This window comes from Grampus griseus (genome assembly GCF_964374135.1).
Source record: "Grampus griseus genome assembly, chromosome: 3".
NCBI classification, from domain to species: Eukaryota; Metazoa; Chordata; class Mammalia; order Artiodactyla; family Delphinidae; genus Grampus; species Grampus griseus.
The window spans coordinates 80,876,003-80,898,775 of record NC_139019.1 but is presented as its reverse complement, the minus strand read 5'-3'; the positions used below and the strand labels follow the sequence as shown (position 1 = coordinate 80,898,775).

At 39.6% G+C, this 22,773-nt stretch overlaps 1 protein-coding gene across 2 annotated transcripts in view; it reads right to left on the bottom strand.

Moving 5' to 3' along the window:
- Positions 1-18,404, bottom strand: part of FAM174A (family with sequence similarity 174 member A) — a gene marked incomplete at its 3' end in the record, with an annotated part of 35,140 nt that extends 16,736 nt beyond the window's left edge. For both annotated transcript variants that reach the window (XM_082650486.1, XM_082650487.1), the window contains exon 1: positions 17,829-18,404. In XM_082650486.1, the coding sequence (XP_082506612.1) occupies positions 17,829-18,268 (440 nt within the window). In that variant the 5' untranslated portion in view covers positions 18,269-18,404. The remainder of the gene's footprint in view (positions 1-17,828) is intronic.
- Positions 18,405-22,773: the final 4,369 nt, after the last annotated feature.

Below are 22,773 nucleotides of genomic sequence, written 5' to 3'. Positions count from 1 at the left end.
AATTATTTCTGTTTAAATAACATGTAAAAGCTACAGTAGAAAAATAAAACTAAACTACTAAGTAAGGTTGATAAAATTTTATGTAAAAATGTATGGTGCCACATAAAATAAACACAACAGAATAAAACTCCATTTCATTTTACTACTCTGTGAAAGGGAGAAAACCAATCAATGTAACCTGCTGTAACTTGCTGTACCGATCTGATTTTCTTGTTTTAACTGAATGCCTGTAGGGTATTATTAAGTAAGGAATTATATAAGTAATATTATTTCTTAATTTCTTCTATTACGCATTCAAAACTGACTGAGGAATATAGTATTTAGTGTATATTTTATAGACATACACTCTCCTATATGATTAGGCACAATGATAAAGCAGAGTAAATCTTAATAAAGGTACGACTAATGATACAGAATTTGTTTGCCTTGACTTTTTTTGGCAAGAAAAGTGAATTACTGATCAAGAATGGTTTTGGAACTCATTTTTTTTGCACTGAGACATAACTAAATAAAAATTGGTGAGCCACAATTTTAGTTGTCTATGATATTCATGAAGAAATTCAACCCAATATATAACACACAGTAAAAATTATTTTATCTGAAATCTCTTTCATCTTCATCTCCCATTCACCAAACCTAATCACGTTTTTCAAGAAGCAGACACCAGTAAGAGATGAGTATGTTATGAGTTGAATTGTGTCCCCTGAAAATTCATATGTTTAAATCCTAATCCTTAGTTGCTCAGAATGTGATGTTGTTTGAAAACAGGGTTTTCACAGAGTCAGTCAAGTTAAAATGAAGTCATCAGAATGAGCCCTACTCCAACATGACCAGTGTCCTTATAAAAAGATGAAATCTGGAGACAGATAAGGATACAGAGAGAACACCAAGTGATCATGAAGCTGGCCCATCTAAAAGCCAAGGAGAGAGACCTGGAAAAGAACCTTCTCTATATTAGTCTGCTCAGTTTGTCATAACAAAATACCATAGTCTTGATGGCTCAAACAACAGAAATTTATTTATCACCATTCTTGTGTCTGGGAAGTCTAAGATAAAGGTACCGCAAGATAGGTTTCATTCTGAGGCGTCTTCCCTTGGCTTGTAGGCAGCTGTCATTTCACTGTGTGCTCACATGATCTCTTCTTCGAGTATAAAGGAAGAGAAAGAGAGCAATCTGGAGTCTTTTCCTTTCCTTATAAGGGATCAGCTCTATTAGAGAGGGCCCCTCCCCTATGACCTCATTGAACCTTTTTTGCCTCCTCACAGGCTTTATCTTCAAGTACAGTCACATATGAATTTGGTGGGGGGTGGGACGTAAACATTCAGTCACTCCCTCATAACTCTCAGAAGAAACCGACACTGCCAATACCTTGATTTCGAATGTCTAGCCTCCAAAACTGCGACATGATAAAATTTTGTTAAGTTCACCTAGTTTGTGGTACTTTGTTATAGCAGCCCTGGCAAACTAATACAGTATGCAGAAGATTTATCAGGGGAAAGGCTTCTGAAGGATAAAGAGGGAGGAAGCTGGAGATGAGGAAGAAATCCTACAGAGGGTGATACAGGTCTGACACCTGTGAGAGTAGAAAGGAAGGATGACAGGATAGGAACAGCAGTACCAGTGCAATACAATTCTGAGAAAGTTTTGACCAGACCAATGGTATGTCCTTAAGCAAAGGTTGCCTATTAGAGAAGGGAGTCCTCTTTCAGTCACGATGACCAGATTTGGCTACATTCAATCATTGGCTGGAAGCAGGTTTAGGAATCATGGCACTGGCATGGATGTTGTGACAGATCCAAAGCTGTGGAAACTAGAGGCTATCCCCACAGCAGGGTCTCTTAAAGGGAGGTTTGATCAGTGTACTTCCACGGCTGCCACAATCACAAAGTCCAATTGACTGAACTTCCTAAGAATCACTGAAGTTCACTTATAGTGCTTACCACTGCTACTATCTATTGCCTTAATTATTAAAATAGCTTTATAACTGTCTACCTGTGTCTACTCTGGTCACTCAGCAGTCTCCCCTCTAAAATTACCAGTGGTCTCCTACTGCTTGGCAGTAAATGATTCTGTAATAAGGCCTATAAAGTTCAACACAGGATGGCTCATACTTTTCTCTCTAGCCTCACCTTGCTCTTGACTCTACATTCTACTTCACTTTCTATACTCCATTGACAAAGCCTTCCCTCATTCCCTCATAACAGCTATGCTTTCTCTGACATTGGCACCACAATATTGCTGTGGTACTGCCCATTCATTTTACAAGGAAGGCTTCCCTAATCTACCCAGCTAGGTCACAAGCACCTATTATTGGCTTCCATACCACCCATACACATATCCTTTGAAGAACTTATCAAAGATGTACTTGCACACTTATTTTTGTAACTTTTTACCTTCTCTATTAGACCATTAATTTCATGGGAACAGGAAATAGATCTGTTCTTATCCCTCTGCCTACAGCACACAAGGACTGGCATAAAGCATATGCCTAGGGCTTCCCTGGTGGCGCAGTGGTTGGGGGTCTGCCTGGCGATGCAGGGGACGCGGGTTTGTGCCCTGTTCTGGGAGGATCCTGCATGCCGTGGAGCGGCTGGGCCTGTGGGCCATGGCCGCTGAGCCTGCACATCCGGGAGAGGCCGCAGCGGTGAGAGGCCCGCGTACCGCAAAAAAAAAAAAAAAGCATATGCCTAATAAATATCTGTTAAATTATTTAACTGAAATATTCAGATTCACAATAGGTCTTGCATTTTCTCTGTATAACAAAGACACCTACAATTTTATATGCAAATCATCACCTCTGGTATAAGAGAAGCCAGAAAGAACACCATCTCCAGAACCATACCACAGCAAAACCTAAGGGATCTAGCCAATTTTTATATTGTAATTTGGATAATAGCCCCCTGGCTCAGGACACACACACACAGTGCTAGAATAATTAAGCATATTAAACATGCATTCACTCCAGGACCTCTAAGATACTCATTTAGGATGTGTTAGGTAGATTAGCCTACCTGCTTTAGCCCAGGTGATTCTCATATGCTACCTCAATTAGAACCACCAATATTCAACTTGTATCCTGTGCTGTGGAGTTTCATTTTTATCTTTTGGGTATGTAAATTTACCATATTATAACATGTAGTTATTCTTCATTTACACACTAAATAATTGAAGTTTATCCTTTCAAAAGCCAAACTATTGTTTTTCTTTTAAAATCTCAGCATTCTACATGGAGCCATATCCAACACTAGAGCTATCCATGCCTTAATATATAGGATAAAATGAGTTAATTCTACTCTTTTTGATCTCTCAAGGATCATTGTAATTATACCACTTTAGTGTAAAGCAATGGTGCTGTCATAAGTTATTGACTCCAAGTTGATAGACTACAGAACTTTTGAATCTTTTTGGCTTCTTTTCATAATTATTCTTGGGTCCTCTCTTTTGGCTTATAAGTTACCAGGCTCTGTCACTATCACAAGCTTGACCAAGTGCAGCACTAAATAGAAGATTCCCCAGCAAGGTATCCTGCCACTCTTCATCTCCCGTAACATGTTCACTGCTAATACCTAAAAGTTAAAAAAGAAAAGATCAAATGCATGTTTATCTATGTTTAGGTTATTGGAATGTTGCTTTCTCTGATAGACCCCTTTTCTAAACAAGCTCCCTGTAATTCAGCATGTACAATCAGTTCTTGTGTTTAGGTCTGTCTCCCATTTGATGGTATTCTGGTGGATACCCCCAGGTGAAGTAAACCTTAAGTAAATGTCATATAGCTTAGCTATGAAGTATCCTACATGAAGGTGCATAGCACATAGCTCCCTTGTCATCTTTCCTCTTTGTCTTTATATAGATTTCCTAGTGTTCTCTTTTAGGCCCTAGAATTTGGGATGTGAAGACTGATAATTCTCCTGACCTTCACCTCTAACAGTTCAGCATGGGTTTATTCCCCAACCGACTTTAAAGTCTTATTTACAAACCAGCGCCTCTAAGATTCATCCCGCCTCACCTTTGACTGGCTCTATGACCAACATTCTAGCAGATTTCTCTTACAACCTCCTTTTTTCTCCTTGCTCCCACCCCATCTCTAGCCTTGTCAGACCTAACCTCTTGCTGATTATAGTTTAAGAGGTCAAACACCACAGAGTATGGTAATGGGGGAAATACATTTTTTTACAGAAAATACTGTAAAAAACCCCCAAATATATTACAATAGCAATTCTAGATACAGAAAAATTTCACTAAGAATATTACTATTTACCGAGTGTACACATATGTCAGGCATTGAGCTAAGCAGCTTGCAAGCATTACGTGATGTAATCCTCACAACAATCCTATAAGTATCCTCATTCTAAACATAGAAAGTCAAAGCTCAGGAAAAATTAAATTTGGGACAGTAAATGGTAGAGCTAGGATCCAAATACAAGCAGGTTGATTCTCAAGTCTAGGTTCTTAAACATTAAGCTATATTGTCTTCCTAATGATTCAAAGTAATTCTAACCAACGTCCAAAATTAGCTACCAAACAGTCTTCTGATCCCTTATACAATGATCTTACATTATACCAGTCTGGATATATTGTTTTAAGTGAATTGCATTTTCGGGTTCATCCTTTCATGGTAAAAAGTAATGACTTGGTAGCTACTTACAATAATAAGTACATTTATGATGTTCTGGTTAGGCCATCTCTTAGTTTTGATCACTGTAACAGTATCTGCTTTTTGTTTATCCTAAAGGAAACTCTCTTCTGCCTTAACAGTACCATGATTTTGGTTAGACAGCAATTGAGCCCAGCCCGAAGAGATACATAATGATCATAATAATTGGTGCAACCAATCATGAAAATATAATTTCCCTTTTGCCAGTCATTGTCTAGGGCTAAGTAGATGAAGCAGTTCAGACAAATGAGACAGAAGGGGTTAACTCAAGTAGTGGGGTTTCTGGGAAAGATTTTTCTCCTTGATAAAAAAAGAACATAGGAAGAGAAGGCCTCTTTTCAGGCCCCCTTCCCTCTTTCCTATTTGAGATACTATTGTGTGGGAACATAATGCTTAAAGCTGAGGTAGCCAACCCATGGTGAGACAAGGAAAGAAAAAGCCAGAATCCTTGATAATCTCACAAAGTCACTGAACTAAGCCTAAGCCTGCTCATATTCATGATAAGAATCAACTACAAAACATGTCCTTATGTTAAAGTCACGTTTAATTGGATATTCTATTACTCACAGGTAAAAACCTCCTAACTGATAAGGGCGTTGAGCATCCTAGCTTCTCTGAGTTAGGTTACCAGTGTTCCATCACCCACTTGTATGTTTCCATATGATTCTCTTCATTTTAAGAATCTGGATTTAAAGGTGGCCCATATGATAACTTGTCCAACTACTTCTTTACATAGTCCATATTCAGCACCATTCTATAAACACTTCACAACGACTGTGTCATACACGCAAATGGTTTACTGATGTGCCAAAACAAAGATCTCCTTAGCCCTTTGGAGTAGCTAACAGGGTCCAACGTAGACAGAGATCAGGGCAAATAGTCTCAAGCATTTACCCTACATGAATATCAATTTCTAAGTGTGGCATGGCACGAAAAAGGTGGGGGAGCACTACCCTGGCCCAAATTCCCCAACAAATTCACCTCATTACTTTTATCTCCCAGAACTGCACATGATAAATATTGTTTAAATACAGAAAACCCCATTATCATATGTAGAAGAACAGACTAAAGAGATAGCTTTAGAAGCACGAAATCATCTGTGTGAAACTTCTGAAAATTGTAAATCACTATAGAATTTAAGGACTCTTTCATTCAATTACAAATAAATAATTAAAAGAAGCACTCTCAGAAGCCTAGATTTTTGTCCTTATTATAAGAGAAAATGGAAAAGATCCATGGAAAAGACCAGAAAAGAGTGATAAGAAAAATAATAATCATTATCACTAGTAAAATTCATTGAGCAGTTATTATGTGCCAGGAACTGTGCTAAGTACTTGATATAGGTCCTTGAAACAATCGGTTCTGGTAAATACTATCATTTTCTCTATTTTACAAAACCTGAGCTGAACTTTAGAGCTGCTGTGTAACTTACTCAAGAGTACACAGCTCTTGGGATTAGAACTCAGAAAGTCTGACTTCCCATAAGACTATACTGAAAAGGGGTTAAAATAGTAAAAAGGATCAGAAGCCAATAGAGGAAAATTACTCAAGAATTAAATGATTGGTAACAAATGCAGTAGAGCTATTCAGAATAAAGACCCTTCTGGTAGAATAAAGAACATTTGGTAGCTTGGAGGTGATTAGTGACCTTACAGACTGCTGGTCAAATTGCATGACACTTTTTGAGCCACTCATAGGGACTGGCATTTTAAACCGCTAGGCTAAAAAATATCTAGCAAGGTGGGTATGAATAGTTCATATTCCTCCTTGATTCCTAGAGCAAAGATGGATCAGGGAGGTGTAAATATGTTGTTTCGGTGATAGTATTCTTTTCTTTTTGCACCCATATTCCTTTATTGGTAGTATCTCTACCACAATAAACTGTCTGGTGAGATGATAATTAAGATTCCCACCACCTCTGCCAATAGAGAGACTTAATTTATTTCTCCTTCCATGGAATTTGATTCCTAAGCTGAGGGACAAAGAAACTGAAAATTACTGCGTATCTATACAATGGTATGTTCCTGCAAAGAAACCTGTGTGGTATTTTGATGTCTTGTCTCCTAAGCTGACTTAGTTTCTGCCTGTTCCCAGAACCGATTCTCCAGTTTCTCTTTAACTTTCTGAGATCTCAACATTCTTCCAGTAAATCCCCATTAGTTTAAGTTAGCCAGGCTTGTTCTATCTGTTTAACTAAAATAGTAACTGATAGAAGCAGTAATCTAATATTCCTTTAATATTAGAATGAAGCATGAAAGGAAAAGTGTACAGGAGGAGAAAGATGGGGAATGTTATTTCTTTTGAAAAACGTAATAAAATAATTGTTTTCCCTACCCAAACATTTATTTTCTCAGTCTAATCAAACTTAGTTCATTTACTAAATGTCTGAGTGCAAACACTGTACTTAGCCTTGGATAAAAAATGATAAGTAGGGCTTCCCTGGTGGCGCAGTGGTTGGAAGTCCGCCTGCCGATGCAGGGGACACGAGTTTGTGCCCCCGTCTGGGAAGATCCCACATGCTGCAGAGCGGCTGGGCCTGTGAGCCATGGCCGCTGGGCCTGCACGTCCGGAGCCCGTGCTTCGCAACGAGAGAGGCCACAACAGTGAAAGGCCCGCATACCGCAAAAAAAAAAAAAAAAAAAAAAAAAGAAAAGATAAGTAAATAGCCTTTGTTCTCATGTTTTTGAGTCTTCCCCAGACTCACACTGATCCCCGACAAGAACTAAGAACGCTCATTCATTAGGCAACTACTGACTCAGTGCCTACCCTATTTTGTACATAACGTTCAGCACTGGGGATATAACAGAGAATGAGACAGCCTCTTCTCATAAAGACTATGTATTAATCTTAGGAAGCCTACTCTGTTCCTTCTCTCTCTATATATTTCAATTTCTACAGAGAGAATCTAATTGTTATTTGGAATATTTCCAGACTCAAAGTGAAAGTTATCTCTAGTTACACATTCATTATAACTGAATTAGATTAAAGTAAAACAATATGGACATTTCATGGACTTCAACTACTTTACAAGTAAAATATTCTGTGTTTTCACATATCAGTTAATGAAATGATGATTTTGGCCCATTCTTCCCCCTTGGCACAAATAAATAATGCTGCTTTGTTGTCACAACTATTTTGGAAGTTGGGGGGTCAAAATGGGCATTCACCAAAATGAATAGTTTTCATCCCATAATCTGGAAGCAAAAAGCATAAGTTCTGAACATTGCCCAGACATTGTAAGCATCAGTCAAGCTTTGGACATCAGGTGGCCAACTAAATTTAGGACTCGGACTAAATGAATGTACTAGATGCTGGTTAAAGAGTCCAGTTTTTCTTAGCCATAGGTTCAGAATTTGGCTGTTAACACACAATATTAGTGAGTCATCCAACAGAATTAGACTGAAAAGACTGTACCCTTCTGAGCTTTACAGAAATGAAGATAGAAAATCAATGGCGATAAACAATTATATATAAGATTATACATAAGGCGGAAGCAAAATGAAAAAAGATCATCCCCAAAAAGTTATCATCAGACTCATTATTTATATGTATATGAAACATAACACTTAGGATACTCTGGATATTTATAGAAAATATACAGACACCATTAACTAACAATTATATAGTGGGAAAAGTAATTACTGCTTCAATTTTCTTCTAATATTTCTTTATATCAAGACAGAAGTCTCAGTTTAGTGGTAATATGTCTGTAACACCTCATTTTCTAACTTCCTCTTTAATAGAAAGTGGGCCTGGATTTGCTGGGTTTTGTGAACCAACAGTATATAACTCAAATAATATTGTTTCCACCAGTGGTTCTCAAATGTTTTGATCTTAAAATTCCTTTCCGTTCTTAAAAATTATTCAGGACCCCAAAGAGCTTATAAATATGTGGATTATATATATATCAATTATGTGGATTATTAATATGTTAATTAAACCTAAGAAAACTTTAAAATATCATTTGCTTTTTAAAATTAGAATAAATCTACTACATATTAACATAGTTTTTTGTGAAAAATACATTATCAAAAAGAAAACAGAAAAATGAAAATTGGCATAGATTTAGATTTTTTCAAATCCCTTTAATGTCTGGCTTAAATGGATAGAACTAGATAGAAAATGAAAAGAGAGAAAATAGAAAACAGCTAGATTTTCATATCTGCTTCTGCCTTCAATCATTTGCAATGTGTTGTTTGGTTGAAGGATATAAAGAAAATCCAGGTTCATGTAGATATGAGCTTGGAAAAGGGAGGTGCATTTTAATAGTGTTTTCAGATACTGGTGTTTATGCTATTTTGATAGTACACCAAAACTCAACAAGAAGTAGTTTCTTAAAAGCTAGTTGCAATGTGCAGTTTGAAACTGTATCAATGAACTTCTTGTACCCTATAAACTTAGCATGTATTATTTTGAAAGTAGTTTTGATCTTGCAGATCCCCTGAAGAGGTCTCAGAGAACCCTCCCACCCTCCAGGGTTCCCTGGACCACATGTCTACCACTGGCTTACACTGTACTTCTTCAATCAGTTATTTAAGCCAAGGGATGTTGGTTTTCTGTTCACAAAATAATAAATAGATATGTTTAAAAGGAAACTTTCAGTTTAAAATAAATCCACTTAAAGAAATATATGAAATAGTAGAGGGTAGGCAGTTACAGGAAAAAATGTGAAATAGTTTAGAAAACAAACCAGTGCATTCCTATAAACCTACCCTCTACTGTATTTATACAGGAGGAAACTACACAGTGCTTCCTCAGCTCTTCTCTTGGCTGGCTCCTTTTAACAGTGACGTCTTGGCTCTGCATGTCAGCTCTTCAGAGAGGTGGTACACAACTAACCCAGTTAAAGAGGCTTTATTATAGATTTCCAAATCAGTCTTACTACATAGTTGAAATATTTTAATATCATGATTGATGCCATAAAATAACTTTACTTCAGTAACAGTGGAATGTATCAAGTGGAAGTTACTTACAACAGTAACAAGTGTCACTAATTGAATTATATAATTCCTTTTCTACTTGATAAGGCATTAAGAGGAGTAGAAAAATAAGTGACAGTCTTCTACTTTTACTCATAACCTGGTACAACATAAAGACCTGGTCTACTTCATCTAAAGGTTGATCATAGTCTTAGGACACAGACATCACGTTAATGGGAAAAAAAGTCAAACAAAGCAAACAATGGATTTTACAATCATAGATGGTCATTAGACTCCATGGGACACAAATTAAACCACTTTAGTCTTCTAGGTCAGTTTCATCATATATAAAGTGAAAGATGTCATTTACATGTCCGTATCTGTACCAAATCTGAAATTTAAGTAATTCTATAATCTAACATTCTGTAGTAAGAATAGGCTAAAAAAACTATTCATTTGTAAGTTTCAACTTTTGAATGACTTAGATTTATAGATGAATTCACTTTGCAAAGGTTTTTTGTGTGTAAGATATCAAATTTATCCATTTACTAATTCAAATTTTTGTAAATTTAAAATCAGGATAGGATAGTTAGGATATTAAACATATGTACCAATATTAAAACAGGATCATATTTATGACATCCCCCCCGCATAGGTATCAGTTTTCCATCTAATCATGCAACCGGTAACACTTTGCATTGAAATATTTAGTGCCATGCGAAAGAATGCTAGATGTTTCTAATAGGGGCTATGACAAAGAGTGAATCATACAAAATTGTCAGTATTCCCGGTTAAAAAGGTGGAATGTAAGAAATTTCATATGGTACAACTGAATTACTAAGGTGGTGGAGGGGGAAGATGGCAGAAGAGTAAGATATGGAGATCACCTTCCTCCCCACAGATATATCAGAAATACATTTACACGTGGAACAACTCCTACAGAACACCTACTGAACGCTGGCAGAAGACTTCAGACCTCCCAAAAGGCAAGAAACTCCCCCACGTAGCTGGATAGGGCAAAAGAAAAAAGAATAAACAGAGACAAAAGGATAGGGACGGGACCTGCACCAGTGGGAGGGAGCTGTGAAGGAGGAAAGGTTTCCACACACTAGGAAGCCCCTTCACGGGCGGAGACTGCAGGTGGCAGAGGGGGGAAGCTTCGGAGCCGCGGAGGAGAGCACAGCAACAGGGGTGCGGAGGGCAAAGCGGAGAGATTCCCGCACACAGGATCAGTGCCGACTGGCACTCACTAGCCCCAGAAGCCCAGAGGCTTGTCTGCTCACCCGCCGGGGTGGGCGGGGCTGGGAGCTGAGGCTTGGGCTTCAGGGAGAGGTCGGAGCTCAGGGAGACGACTGGGGTTGGCGGCGTGAACACAGCCTGCAGGGGGTTAGTGCGCCACGGCTAGCCGGGAGGGAGTTCGGGGAAAAGTCTGGACCTGCCAAAGAGGCAAGAGACTTTTTCTTCCCTCTTTGTTTCCTGTTGCGCGAGGAGAGGGGATTAAGAGCCTTGCTTAAAGGAGCTCCAGAGACTGGCGCGAGCCGCGGCTAACAGTGCGGACCCCAGAGACGGGCACGAGACGCTAAGGCTGCTGCTGCCGCCAACAAGAAGCCTGTGTGCAACCACAGGTCACTATCCACACCCCCCTCCTGGGAGCCTGTGCAGCCCGCCACTGCCAGGGTCCCGGGATCCAGGGACAACTTCCCCGGGAGAACGCATGGCGCGCCTCAGGCTGATGCAACATCACGCCGGCCTCTGCCAGCGCAGGCTCGCCCTGCATCGTGCCCCTCCCTCCCACCCGGCCTGAGTGAGCCAGAGACCCCGAATCAGCGGCTCCCTTAACCCCGTCCTGTCTGAGCGAAGAACAGATGCCCTCCAGTGACCTACACGCAGAGGGGGGGCCAAATCCAAAGCTGAGCCCCAGGAGCTGTGCGAACAAAGAAGAGAAAGGGAAATCTCTCCCAGCAGCCTCAGGAGCAGCGGATTAAAGCTCCACAATCAACCTGACGTACCCTGCATCTGTGGAATACCTGAATAGACAACGAATCATCCCAAATTGAGGAGGTGGACTTTGAGAGCAATATTTATTATTTTTTCCCTTTTTCCTCTTTTTGTGAGTGTGTATGTGTATGCTTCTGTGTGAGATTTCGTCTGTATAGCTTTGCTTTCACCACTTGTCCTAGGGTTCTTTCCGTCCGTATTTTTATTTACTTTTTGAAAAAAATTTTTTCTTAATAATTATTTTACTAAAATATTTATTTTAAATAAAATATTTATTTTATTTTATCTTACTTTATTTTCTTTTATCTCCATCTTTCCTCCCTTTCTTTCTTTCTTTCTTTGTTTCTTTCTACTTTTTCTCCCTTTTATTCTGAGCCGTGTGGATGAAAGGCTCTTGGTGCTGCAGCCTCCCAGCTCCACGTAATATCAAATGGCGAAAATCTCCCAGAGATCTCCATCTCAACACCAACACCCAGCTTCATTCAATGACCAGCAAGCTACAGTGCTGGACACCCTATGCCAAACAACTAGCAAGACAGGAACACAACCCCACCCATTAGCAGAGAGGCTGCCTAAAATCATAATAAGTCCACAGACACCCCAAAACATACCACCAGACGTGGACCTGCTCACCATAAAGACAGGATCCAGCCTCATCCACCAGAACACAGGCACTAGTCCCCTCCACCAGGAAGCCTACACAACCCACTGAACCAACTTTACCCACTGGGGACAGACACCAAAAACAATGGGAACGACGAACCTGCAGCCCGCAAAAAGGAGAACCCAAACACAGTAAGATAAGCAAAATGAGAAGAAAGAAAAACACATAGCAGAAGAAGGAGCAAGATAAAAACCCACCAGACCTAACAAATGAAGAGTAAATAGGCAGTCTACCTGAAAAAGAATTCAGAATGATAGTAAAGATGATCCAAGATCTTGGAAATAGAATAGAGAAAATGCAAGAAACATTTAACAAGGACCTAGAAAAACTAAAGAGGAAACAAGCAACGATGAACAACAAAATAAATGAAATTAAAAATACTCTAGAAGGGATCAATAGCAGAATATCTGAGGCAGAAGAACGGATAAGTGACCTGGAAGATAAAATAGTGGAAATAACTACTGCAGAGCAGAATAAAGAAAAAAAAATGAAAAGAAGTTGGGACAGTCTCAGAGAACTCCGGGACAACATTAAACGCACAAACATTCGAATTATAGGGGTTCCAGAGAAAGAAGAGGAAAAGAAAGGGACTGAGAAAATATTTGAAGAGATTATAGTTGAAAACTTCCCTAACATGGGAAAGGAAATAGTAAATCAAGTCCAGGAAGCACAGAGAGTCCCGTACGGGATAAATCCAAGGAGAAACACGCCAAGACACATATTAATCAAACTGTCAAAAATTAAATACAAAGAAAACATATTAAAAGCAGCAAGGGAAAAACAACAAATAACACACAAGGGAACCCCCATAAGGTTAACAGCTGATGTTTCAGCAGAAACTCTGCAAGCCAGAAGGGACTGGCAGGACACATTTAAAGTGATGAAGGAGAAAAACCTACAACCAAGATTACTCTACCCAGCAAGGATCTCATTCAGATTTGATGGAGAAATTAAAACCTTTACAGACAAGCAAAAGCTGAGAGAGTTCAGCACCACCAAACCAGCTTTACAAGAAATGCTAAAGGAACTTCTCTAGGCAGGAAACACAAGAGAACGAAAAGACCTACAATAACAAACCCAAAACAATTAAGTAAATGGGAATAGGAACATACATATCGATAATTACCTTCAATGTAAATGGATAAATGCTCCAACAAAAATACATAGACTGGCTGAATGGATACAAAAACAAGACCCATATATATGCTGTCTACAAGAGACCCACTTCAGACCTAGAGACACATACAGACTTAAAGTGAGGGGATGGAAAAATATATTCCATGCAAATGGAAAACAAAAGAAAACTGGAGTAGCAATTCTCATATCAGACAAAATAGACTTTAAAATAAAGACTATTAGAAGAGACAAAGAAGGACACTACATAATGATCAAGGGATCAATCCAAGAAGAAGATATAATAATTGTAAATATTTATGCACCTAACATAGGAGGACCTCAATACATAAGGCAAATACTAACAGCCATAAAAGGGGAAATCGACAGTAACACATTCATTGTAGGGGACTTTAACACCCCTCTTTCACCAATGGACAGATCATCCAAAATGAAAATAAATAAGGAACCACAAGCTTTAAATGATACATTAAAAAAGATGGACTTAATTGATATTTATAGGACACTCCATCCAAAAACAACAGAATACACATTTTTCTCAAGTGCTCATGGAACATTCTCCAGGATAGATCATCTCTTGGGTCACAAATCAAGCCTTGGTAAATTTAAGAAAACTGAAATTGTATCAAGTATGTTTTCCTTCCACAGCACTATGAGACTAGATATCAATTACAGGAAAAGATCTGTAAAAAATACAAACACATGGAGGCTAAACAATACACTACTTAATAACGAAGTGATCACTGAAGAAATCAAAGAGGAAATAAAAAAATACCTAGAAACAAATGACAATGGAGACACGACGACCCAAAACCTATGGGATGCAGCAAAAACAGTTCTAAGAGGGAAGTAGCAATACAATCCTACCTTATTAAACAGGAAACATCTCAAATAAACAACCAAACCTTGCACCTAAAGCAATTAGAGAAAGAAGAACAAAAAATCCCCAAAGTTAGCAGAAGGAAAGAAATCATAAAGATCAGATCAGAAATAAATGAAAAAGAAATGAAGGAAACGATAGCAAAGATCAAAAAATCTAAAAGCTGGTTCTTTGAGAAGATAAACAAAATAGACAAACCATTAGCCAGACTAATCAAGAAAAAAAGGGAGAAGACTCAAATCAATAGAATTAGAAATGAAAAAGGAGAAGTAACAACTGACACTGCAGAAATAAAAAAGATCATGAGAGATTACTACAAGCAACTCTATGCCAATAAAATGGACAATCTGGAAGAAATGGACAAATTCTTAGAAATGCACAATCTGCCAAGACTCAATCAAGAAGAAATAGAAAATATGAACAGACAAATCACAAGCACTGAAACTGAAACTGTGATTAAAAATCTTCCAAAAAACAAAAGCCCAGGACCAGATGGCTTCACAGGTGAATTCTATCAAACATTTAGAGAAGAGCTAACACCTTTCTCAAAGTCTTCCAAAATATAGCAGAGGGAGGAACATCCCAAACTCATTCTATGAGGCCACCATCACCCTGATACCAAAACCAGACAAGGATGTCACAAAGAAAGAAAACTACAGGCCAATATCACTGATGAATATAGATGCAAAAATCCTCAACAAAATACTAGCAAACAGAATCCAGCAGCACCTTAAGAGGATCATACACCATGATCAAGTGGGGTTTATTCCAGGAATTCAAGGATTCTTCAATATAAGCAAATCAATCAATGTGATATACCATATTAACAAACTGAAGGAGAAAAACCATATGGTCATCTCAATAGATGCAGAGAAAGCTTTCGACAAAATTCAACACCAATTTATGATAAAAACCCTGCAGAAAGTAGGCATAGAGGGAACTTTCCTCAACATAATAAAGGCCATATATGACAAACCCACAGCCAACATCGTCCTCAATGGTGAAAAACTGAAAGCATTTCCAGTAAGATCAGGAACAAGACAAGGTTGCCCCCTCTCACCACTCTTATTCAACATAGTTTTGGAAGTTTTAGCCACAGCAATCAGAGAAGAAAAGGAAATAAAAGGAATCCGAATTGGAAAAGAAGAAGTAAAGTTGTCACTGTTGGCAGATGACATGATACTATACATAGAGAATCCTAAAGATGCTAGCAGAGAACTACTAGAGCTAATCAATGAATTTGGTAAAGTAGCAGGATACAAAATTAATGCACAGAAATCTCTGGCATTCCGATACACTAATAATGAAAAATCTGAATGTGAAATCAAGAAAAGGCTCCCATTCACCATTGCAACAAAAAGAATAAAATATCTAGGAATAAACGTACCTAAGGAGACAAAAGACCTGTATGCAGAAAATTATAAGACACTGATGAAAGAAATTAAAGATGACACAAATAGATGGAGAGATATACCATGTTCTTGGATTGGAAGAATCAACATTGTGAAAATGACTCTACTACCCAAAGCAATCTACAGATTCAATGCAATCCCTATCAAACTACTACTGGCATTTTTCACAGAACTAGAACAAAAAATTTCACAATTTGTATGGAAACACAAAAGACCCCGAATAGCCAAAGCAGTCTTGAGAACGAAAAACGGAGGTGGAGGAATCAGGCTCCCTGACTTCAGACTGTACTACAAAGCTACAGTAATCAAGACAGTATGGTACTGTCACAAAAGTAGAAATACAGATCAATGGAACAGGATAGAAAGCTCAGAGATAAACCCACACACATATGGTCACCTTATCTTTGATAAAGGAGGCAGGAATGTACAGTGGAGAAAAGACAGCCTCTTCAATAAGTGGTCTGGGAAAACTGGACAGGTACATGTAAAAGTATGAGATTAGATCACTCCCTAACACCATACACAAAAATAAGGTCAAAATGGATTAAAGACCTAAATGTAAGGCCAGAAACTATCAAACACTTAGAGGAAAACATAGGCAGAACACTCTATGACATAAACCACAGCAAGATCCTTTTTGACCCACCTCCTAGAGAAATGGAAATAAAAACAAAAATAAAAATATGGGACATAATGAAACTTCAAAGCTTGTGCACAGCAAAGGAAACCATAAACAAGACGAAAAGACAACCCTCAGAATGGGATACAATACTTGCTAATGAATCAACTGACAAAGGATTAATCTCCAAAATTTACAAGCAGTTTATGCAGCTCAACAACAGAAAAACAAACAACCCAATCCAAAAATGGGCACAAGACCTAAATAGACATTTCTCCAAAGAAGATATACAGAGTGCCAACAAACACATGAAAGAATGCTCAACATCCTTAATCATTAGAGAAATGCAAATCAAAACTACAATGAGATATCATCTCACACCGGTCAGAATGGCCATCATCAAAAAATCTAGAAACAATAAATGCTGGAGAGGGTGTGGAGAAAATGGAACACTCTTGCACTGCAGGTGGGAATGTGAATTGGTACAGCCACTATGGAGAACAGTATGGAGGTTCCTTAAAAAACTACAAATAGAACTGCCATATGACCCAGCAATCCCACTACTGGGCATATACCCTGAGAAAACCATAATTCTAAAAGAGTCATGTACCAAAATGTTCATTGCAGCTCTATTTACAATAGCCAGGAGATGGAAACAACCTAAGTGTCCATCGACAGATGAATGGATAAAGAAGATGTGGCACATATATACAATGGAATATTAGTCAGCCATAAAAAGAAACGAAATTCAGTTATTTGTAGTGAGGTGGATGGACCTAGAGTCTGTCATACAGAGTGAAGTAAGTCAGAAAGAGACAAATACCATATGCTAACACAGATATATGGAATCTAAAAAAAAAATGTCATGAAGAACCTAGGGGTAGGACAGGAATAGACAGAGACCTACTAGAGAATGGTTTTAAGGATATGGGGAGGGGGAAAGGTAAGCTGTGACAAAGTGAGAGAGTTGCATGGACATATATACACTACCAAACGTAAAATAGCTAGTGGGAAGCAGCCACATAGCACAGTGAGATCAGCTTGGTGCTTTGTGACCACATAGAGGGGTGGGCTAGGGAGGGTGGGAGGGAGGGAGACGCAAGAGGGAAGAGATATGGGAACATATGTATATGTATAACTGATTCACTTTGTTATAAAGCAGAAACTAACACACCATTGTAAAGCAATTATACTCCAATAAAGATGTAAAAAAAAAAAAAGAAACTACTGCTAAAAGAACTTTTCTTCTTTTACATTTTATAAAATAAAGTACCCATATAATAAGGTCATTCTGCATTAGTATTAATTTACTCAAATAAAGATTGATTTAGAGGTTTGGTACTAATTTATAACTTATAAATGAAAGGGAGCAAGTACTTGGTGGTTTAAATACTCCCAAAGGTACCACAGGCTTTTAAGACATTCATCCTCACAGTCTTTCACTCAGGCAGGCACCCATGATACTGGGGGTGGGAAGAGGGCAACGCCAGGTCAAAAGATAGCCCATTTCAGGCCTGCGAGGGAGGCTCATCGAGGCTTCGCCTCACCTGACCGTTCTGACGACGAAGTACACCAGCACCGCGCCACTCACCACCATCAACACGGTCAGGGCTCGTTGGGTCATGGGCTTGTCGCCGGGGTTGGGGCTCACAGCGAGGACGCCACCCACCGGGCCTTCTTCCCCCGCTTTCCCGCCTGGGTCTTCGGCTGCAAGCCCCGCACTGGGAGTGCTGCTATTGACGCCCTCGGCGCCCCGTGGTCCCTCGGCTTCGGCCGGAGCGCGGCCCGGGGACTGGGCAGCTGTGGGGCCGGACGGCAGAGGTGGCAGGGTTCGCGGCCCACGGTCCGGAGGCATGGGATCCGGCACGGCCTCGGCCGCCTGCAGCAGTACCTCCAAGGGCCCTCTCAACTCAGGCAGCAGTAGCAACAGCAGGAGGGCGGAGGCGAGCAGGTGGCTGAGGCAGCAGCTACAGTGCGTCGCCTTCATTTTCCCCGGACCGCCCTCTCACCACGTGGGAGCTGCCGGGCCCGCCGCCCTGGCTCCAGGTGGGACCATGGGCGCAGTGAAGAACGAAGGGTGACCAAATCCCGGGCTAAGACCCGGCCACAGCAGGTGGCAGAAGCGTCAGCGGCTGCAGCTGCCGGGATAACCGGAAGTTCGTACATCTCAGCGGCCACTGCTACCAGGGACGCTTTCGGTTGCTAACATGCCGGGGCTGGCGCGTTCCGTGACGTCAGGCGCGCAAGACCATCTGCGCACGCGCCTTGCCAGAGGCGCGGGGAAGAGATCCGTGGTTGGCTCACAAGTAAGAAAGTAAGCAAAAAAAAAAGGTGTTTAAAGTGTGCAGCAGCTCTTTGCATGAAGAAAATATGAGAGATTGGAAGCTCGTAATTTGAGTTCGTTGGTGCAGAACTGCAGAAACACAGCTAATCATTTATTAAGACCGCCTTGACGTTTCCCTCAGCTCAGGTACAAATTTTAGACAGGTTTCTTCCTGCCTCTAGGTCCTTGACCTCTCTTTCCTTAGGGTATTTACGTTAGAAAACTTGTAAGTGTACATTGATTCTCTGCATTTTTGAAATATAAATCTTTAAAAAAATTCTTGCCGGTGTTACAACCCAGGGCTGTCTTTCTTAAGGAACAAGGAGCCATCCTTTTGAAAAATGTCAACAAAGAAGATATCCCTATTCCCCAGTCTCTTTGGAAGGGTAGGAGCCTAACTTAGGCAGGCATCTTGTTTCAATTTGTAAAACTACCTCCTGCCACGAAGCTACGAGAAAATTTTACTTTTTCTTTGGGTAAGGCTAATTAGTAAACAGAATTGTCCTAAGAGCCTCCCTACTCTTAAAATCTCATAAGCTTTTTGTTATTTTCTGGTGAGTTGAGCTCAGAGTCCTGGCCCCTCTTCTCTAATGCAGTAATCTTGGATAAGTCTTCCTTGCCTGTTTAACTTTTTTTTTTTTTTTTGCGGTACGCGGACCTCTCCCTGTTGTGGCCTCTCCCGTTGCGGAGCACAGGCTCCGGACGCGCAGGCTCAGCGGCCATGGCTCCCGGGCCCAGCCGCTCCGCGGCATGTGGGATCTTCCTGGACCGGGGCACGAACCCGTGTCCCCTGAATCGGCAGGCGGACTCTCAACCAGTGCGCCACCAGGGAAGCCCTGCCTGTTTAACTTTGACATCAGTAACACGGAACTTTGGTTTGAGCAGATACAAACACACACCAGACCAGAAGTCAAAGTTAGTATTTGTTCTTTTAAAAACTTATTCATTCAACAAATTGTTTAGACTTTCTACTCCTTTCTTAGCACTGGGTCTGAGTATTGAATAGTAGGCAAGTAAGATATGATCCTTGCTCTCTTAGCACTTAGGTTCAAATGGAGATAACAGAATAAACACTTGCATTCATTCTGATTCTGAAGTGTGTGTTATAAATGACAAGTACAGAGTCCACAGTAAAAATTGTGTACAGGACTATTGTAGGTAAGGTGGAGAGGATAGTGTCTTCTAGCTGCTTGGAGGTAGCAGAGCAATGCAATTGCTCTTGCCACGTAGAATTGCAGGGACTAGGCCTCTTAATGCTGGGTTCCAGTGTGAGGAAGACCATCGGTGACACACCCTAATTTTAGCTTCCAACCTGGGCATTTATCAGTAATGAAGTGGCTCCTTGGGTTTCTTCTCTCCCTTATTCACAACCTTATTCAGAGTCATATGTGGAAGAGAGTTAGTATGTAATGCCACTCCCTTCCACTCCTCAAAAAAGTCCAATATTCAACAATCAAAAAACAAAAAAAGTTCATCATCATCTTTCTTTACAGTATCTCATTTTTACCATTTTGTTCCTTGTCTTGATTAATGGCATTATTCTTCACTCAGGTGTTCAGGCATAAAATCTTGGAGTCATCCTTTATCCTTGGCTTTCCACTGGCATCATTGCTTGCCAGTAACTGCAAAGTGCTAAATAATTCTGAAATAGCAGAGTTAAACTAGTGATTCCAAATAGTTAGAGCATATCATGTTCTAGTGTTTCTCCAAATGTGATTCTTAGCTACCTGAATCAGAATCAGAAATGGGATTTGTTAAAAATGCAGGTTCTAGGTCACTATTCCAGAAATTCTAAGCCAGAATTTTTGGGATTGGGGACATGGACTCTGTATGCATTTTTATTAAGCTCTCAGGGTAATTTTTATTTGCACTAAAGTTTAAGAATCTCTTCTCTCTCTCACCACCTATGTCCAAATGTTGTCAAATTTTCTCCATTTTCCTAATGTCTCTGTCACTAATCAACTCTTTTCTGTTCCCTGCCTCTGACAAGGGATTATTTTTATATTGCTAGAGATCTTAAACCTGCAGATTATTGTGTTTTTTGCATAATACTGTATTATTTGTAAAGTGGCATGAAACAGTATTTTCAATTCAATCACAGGAACTAGGAGCAAGTTTCCTGGGAGAAAATATTGTATTTTGCTTGTATAATATAAAGTGACAATTTGGGGGCACACATGTCTATTTAAAAGACAGATTGTCAAACTAAGTATAATTGGTGTTTCTGAATTTTTTCTATTAATAATAATGATATTTGTTCATTTACATGTTTTAATTTGTCTCACAAACAAGTTGTGCCAATCACTAGAGATTTAAAAACATATAGGGGAGAAAAATTATTAGAACAAGTAATTTATATCAATTTACTTAAATTAATCTGCATACTAGGAAAAGACCACCATTATTCTAATTTATCAGGGAACACTCCAGCTGACAGAACAACAGTCTTCCGTGGAAATCTGTAAAATACCACTGGCCTGATAAGTAAAATCTAACCCTCCCTCCCTGCTCTAGTATTGAATAATAATTTTGAATATTAATTAAGCATCTATTGTGTACCAGATATCATTTTATCAAATGTTAAATGACTATCTTTGTTTAGTCCTTACCAGAAAAAAACAAACTAAAACTAAACCATTATTCTGTTTTACAATTAAGGAAACTGAGATCAAGGATAATCAAAATGGTAAAAATCAACATGAGTAAAAACAATAGAGCTGGGCAGTGAACCCAGGCAGTCTAGCAACAGAGGTGGGCTATTGCGTGCTGCATTTTATCTTCTCCTAGTTCTAGGTTTCCATGATTTGAGTCTAGCTTATTGTCTCAATCAGCTATTGCTAGATTAATGCTGCATAGCCAGTAACTATAAAGATATCAGTGGCATACAGCAAATAAACATTTATTTTTTCTCCTGTGTTTTTGGTAAAGGTGGGATTGACTAATTTAAGTTGACCTTGTGGGTAAGTGGAAAGGGGATAGGGAATGGGCATAAGGAGAAATGAGGAGCCATGTATGTCTTTTTTTTTTTTTAAAACAGTGAAAACAACTGGTTACCCAAAGTCCCACCTGATGCCCTGACACACACCTCACTGGAGAGAGAAGGTATGTCACATGGCCACTTCTAGCTTCTGCGAATCTTGGAACTTTAATGTTAAAATGGGCATATTCTAGTCCCTGACAAAATTTGTTTATGTTAGCAACAAAAAAGAAGACAATTTATATTGATAGGCATTTCATTTTCAGTTCTATCTAATAGAGAACAAGGCTCAAATGAGTGTTCTCTGGTGTCAGAATTCCCTACCTTCCCTCTTCCCCTCCCATTAAGGAAGAGGGAAGGTAGGAGGTTGGCTCAACTGGAATGGTCATTCATAGCGACATCTGATAGATTGAGTCTCTTATACTTTAAGTGGCAGTTTATTTCCACATCAGGTGGGACTGTCTATACCCTGAAGTCCAAAAAGAAAAAGAGTTCAATATGAAAAGAGAATACAAACTGATCACAAAACCAGGAAGTCAAGAGAATGTACTAAAGAGCTCAAACGTGAAGGCAGAATTGGAATGTCAGAGGACAACTAAAGAGCAACAGTTCAAGAATAAGAAGGAACAGTGTTGTTGCGGTAGGTACCACATAACCAAGTAGGAATATGAATAAATATTAGGGTTAAATATCTAAAAGAAAATGACCATGTAAATGGACTATGGTTCCTGAGAGGAAAGAAACAAGGTGAGCCCCACAGTTTCCCTGGATCTCTGCCTGGGGAAGATTTCCCAGCTATAGTGCATCAACCTGGAGTTCAATCAGAATGTGCAAGTCTCTCTTATCTGAAGAGGCAGAGGTCAGAGTTCTGGGCTTTTGAAGTGGTTGGGATCTGTGGACCAGGGCATTAAGAGAAGGAGTCTGTGGAGGTCATGAAGTTCATGTGGTGGTTTCCCACACACCCTTGACTGAGAGCTGGGCAGTACCACCAAACACAGCCACACAAAGTTAATAAGAGACTGGCTGTTACAGAGGTAAGAGCAGAACAGAGAGATTAGACATTAAGCAGTGCTGGGGACTTCGAACTTAGGGCCCAGACTTCCTGAATAGACCCTTTAACACCTCCTAACAAAGTGGGAATCAAGCTGAATCACTGCTTTATGATAAAAGCCACACCCAGAGAAAGGCCCTG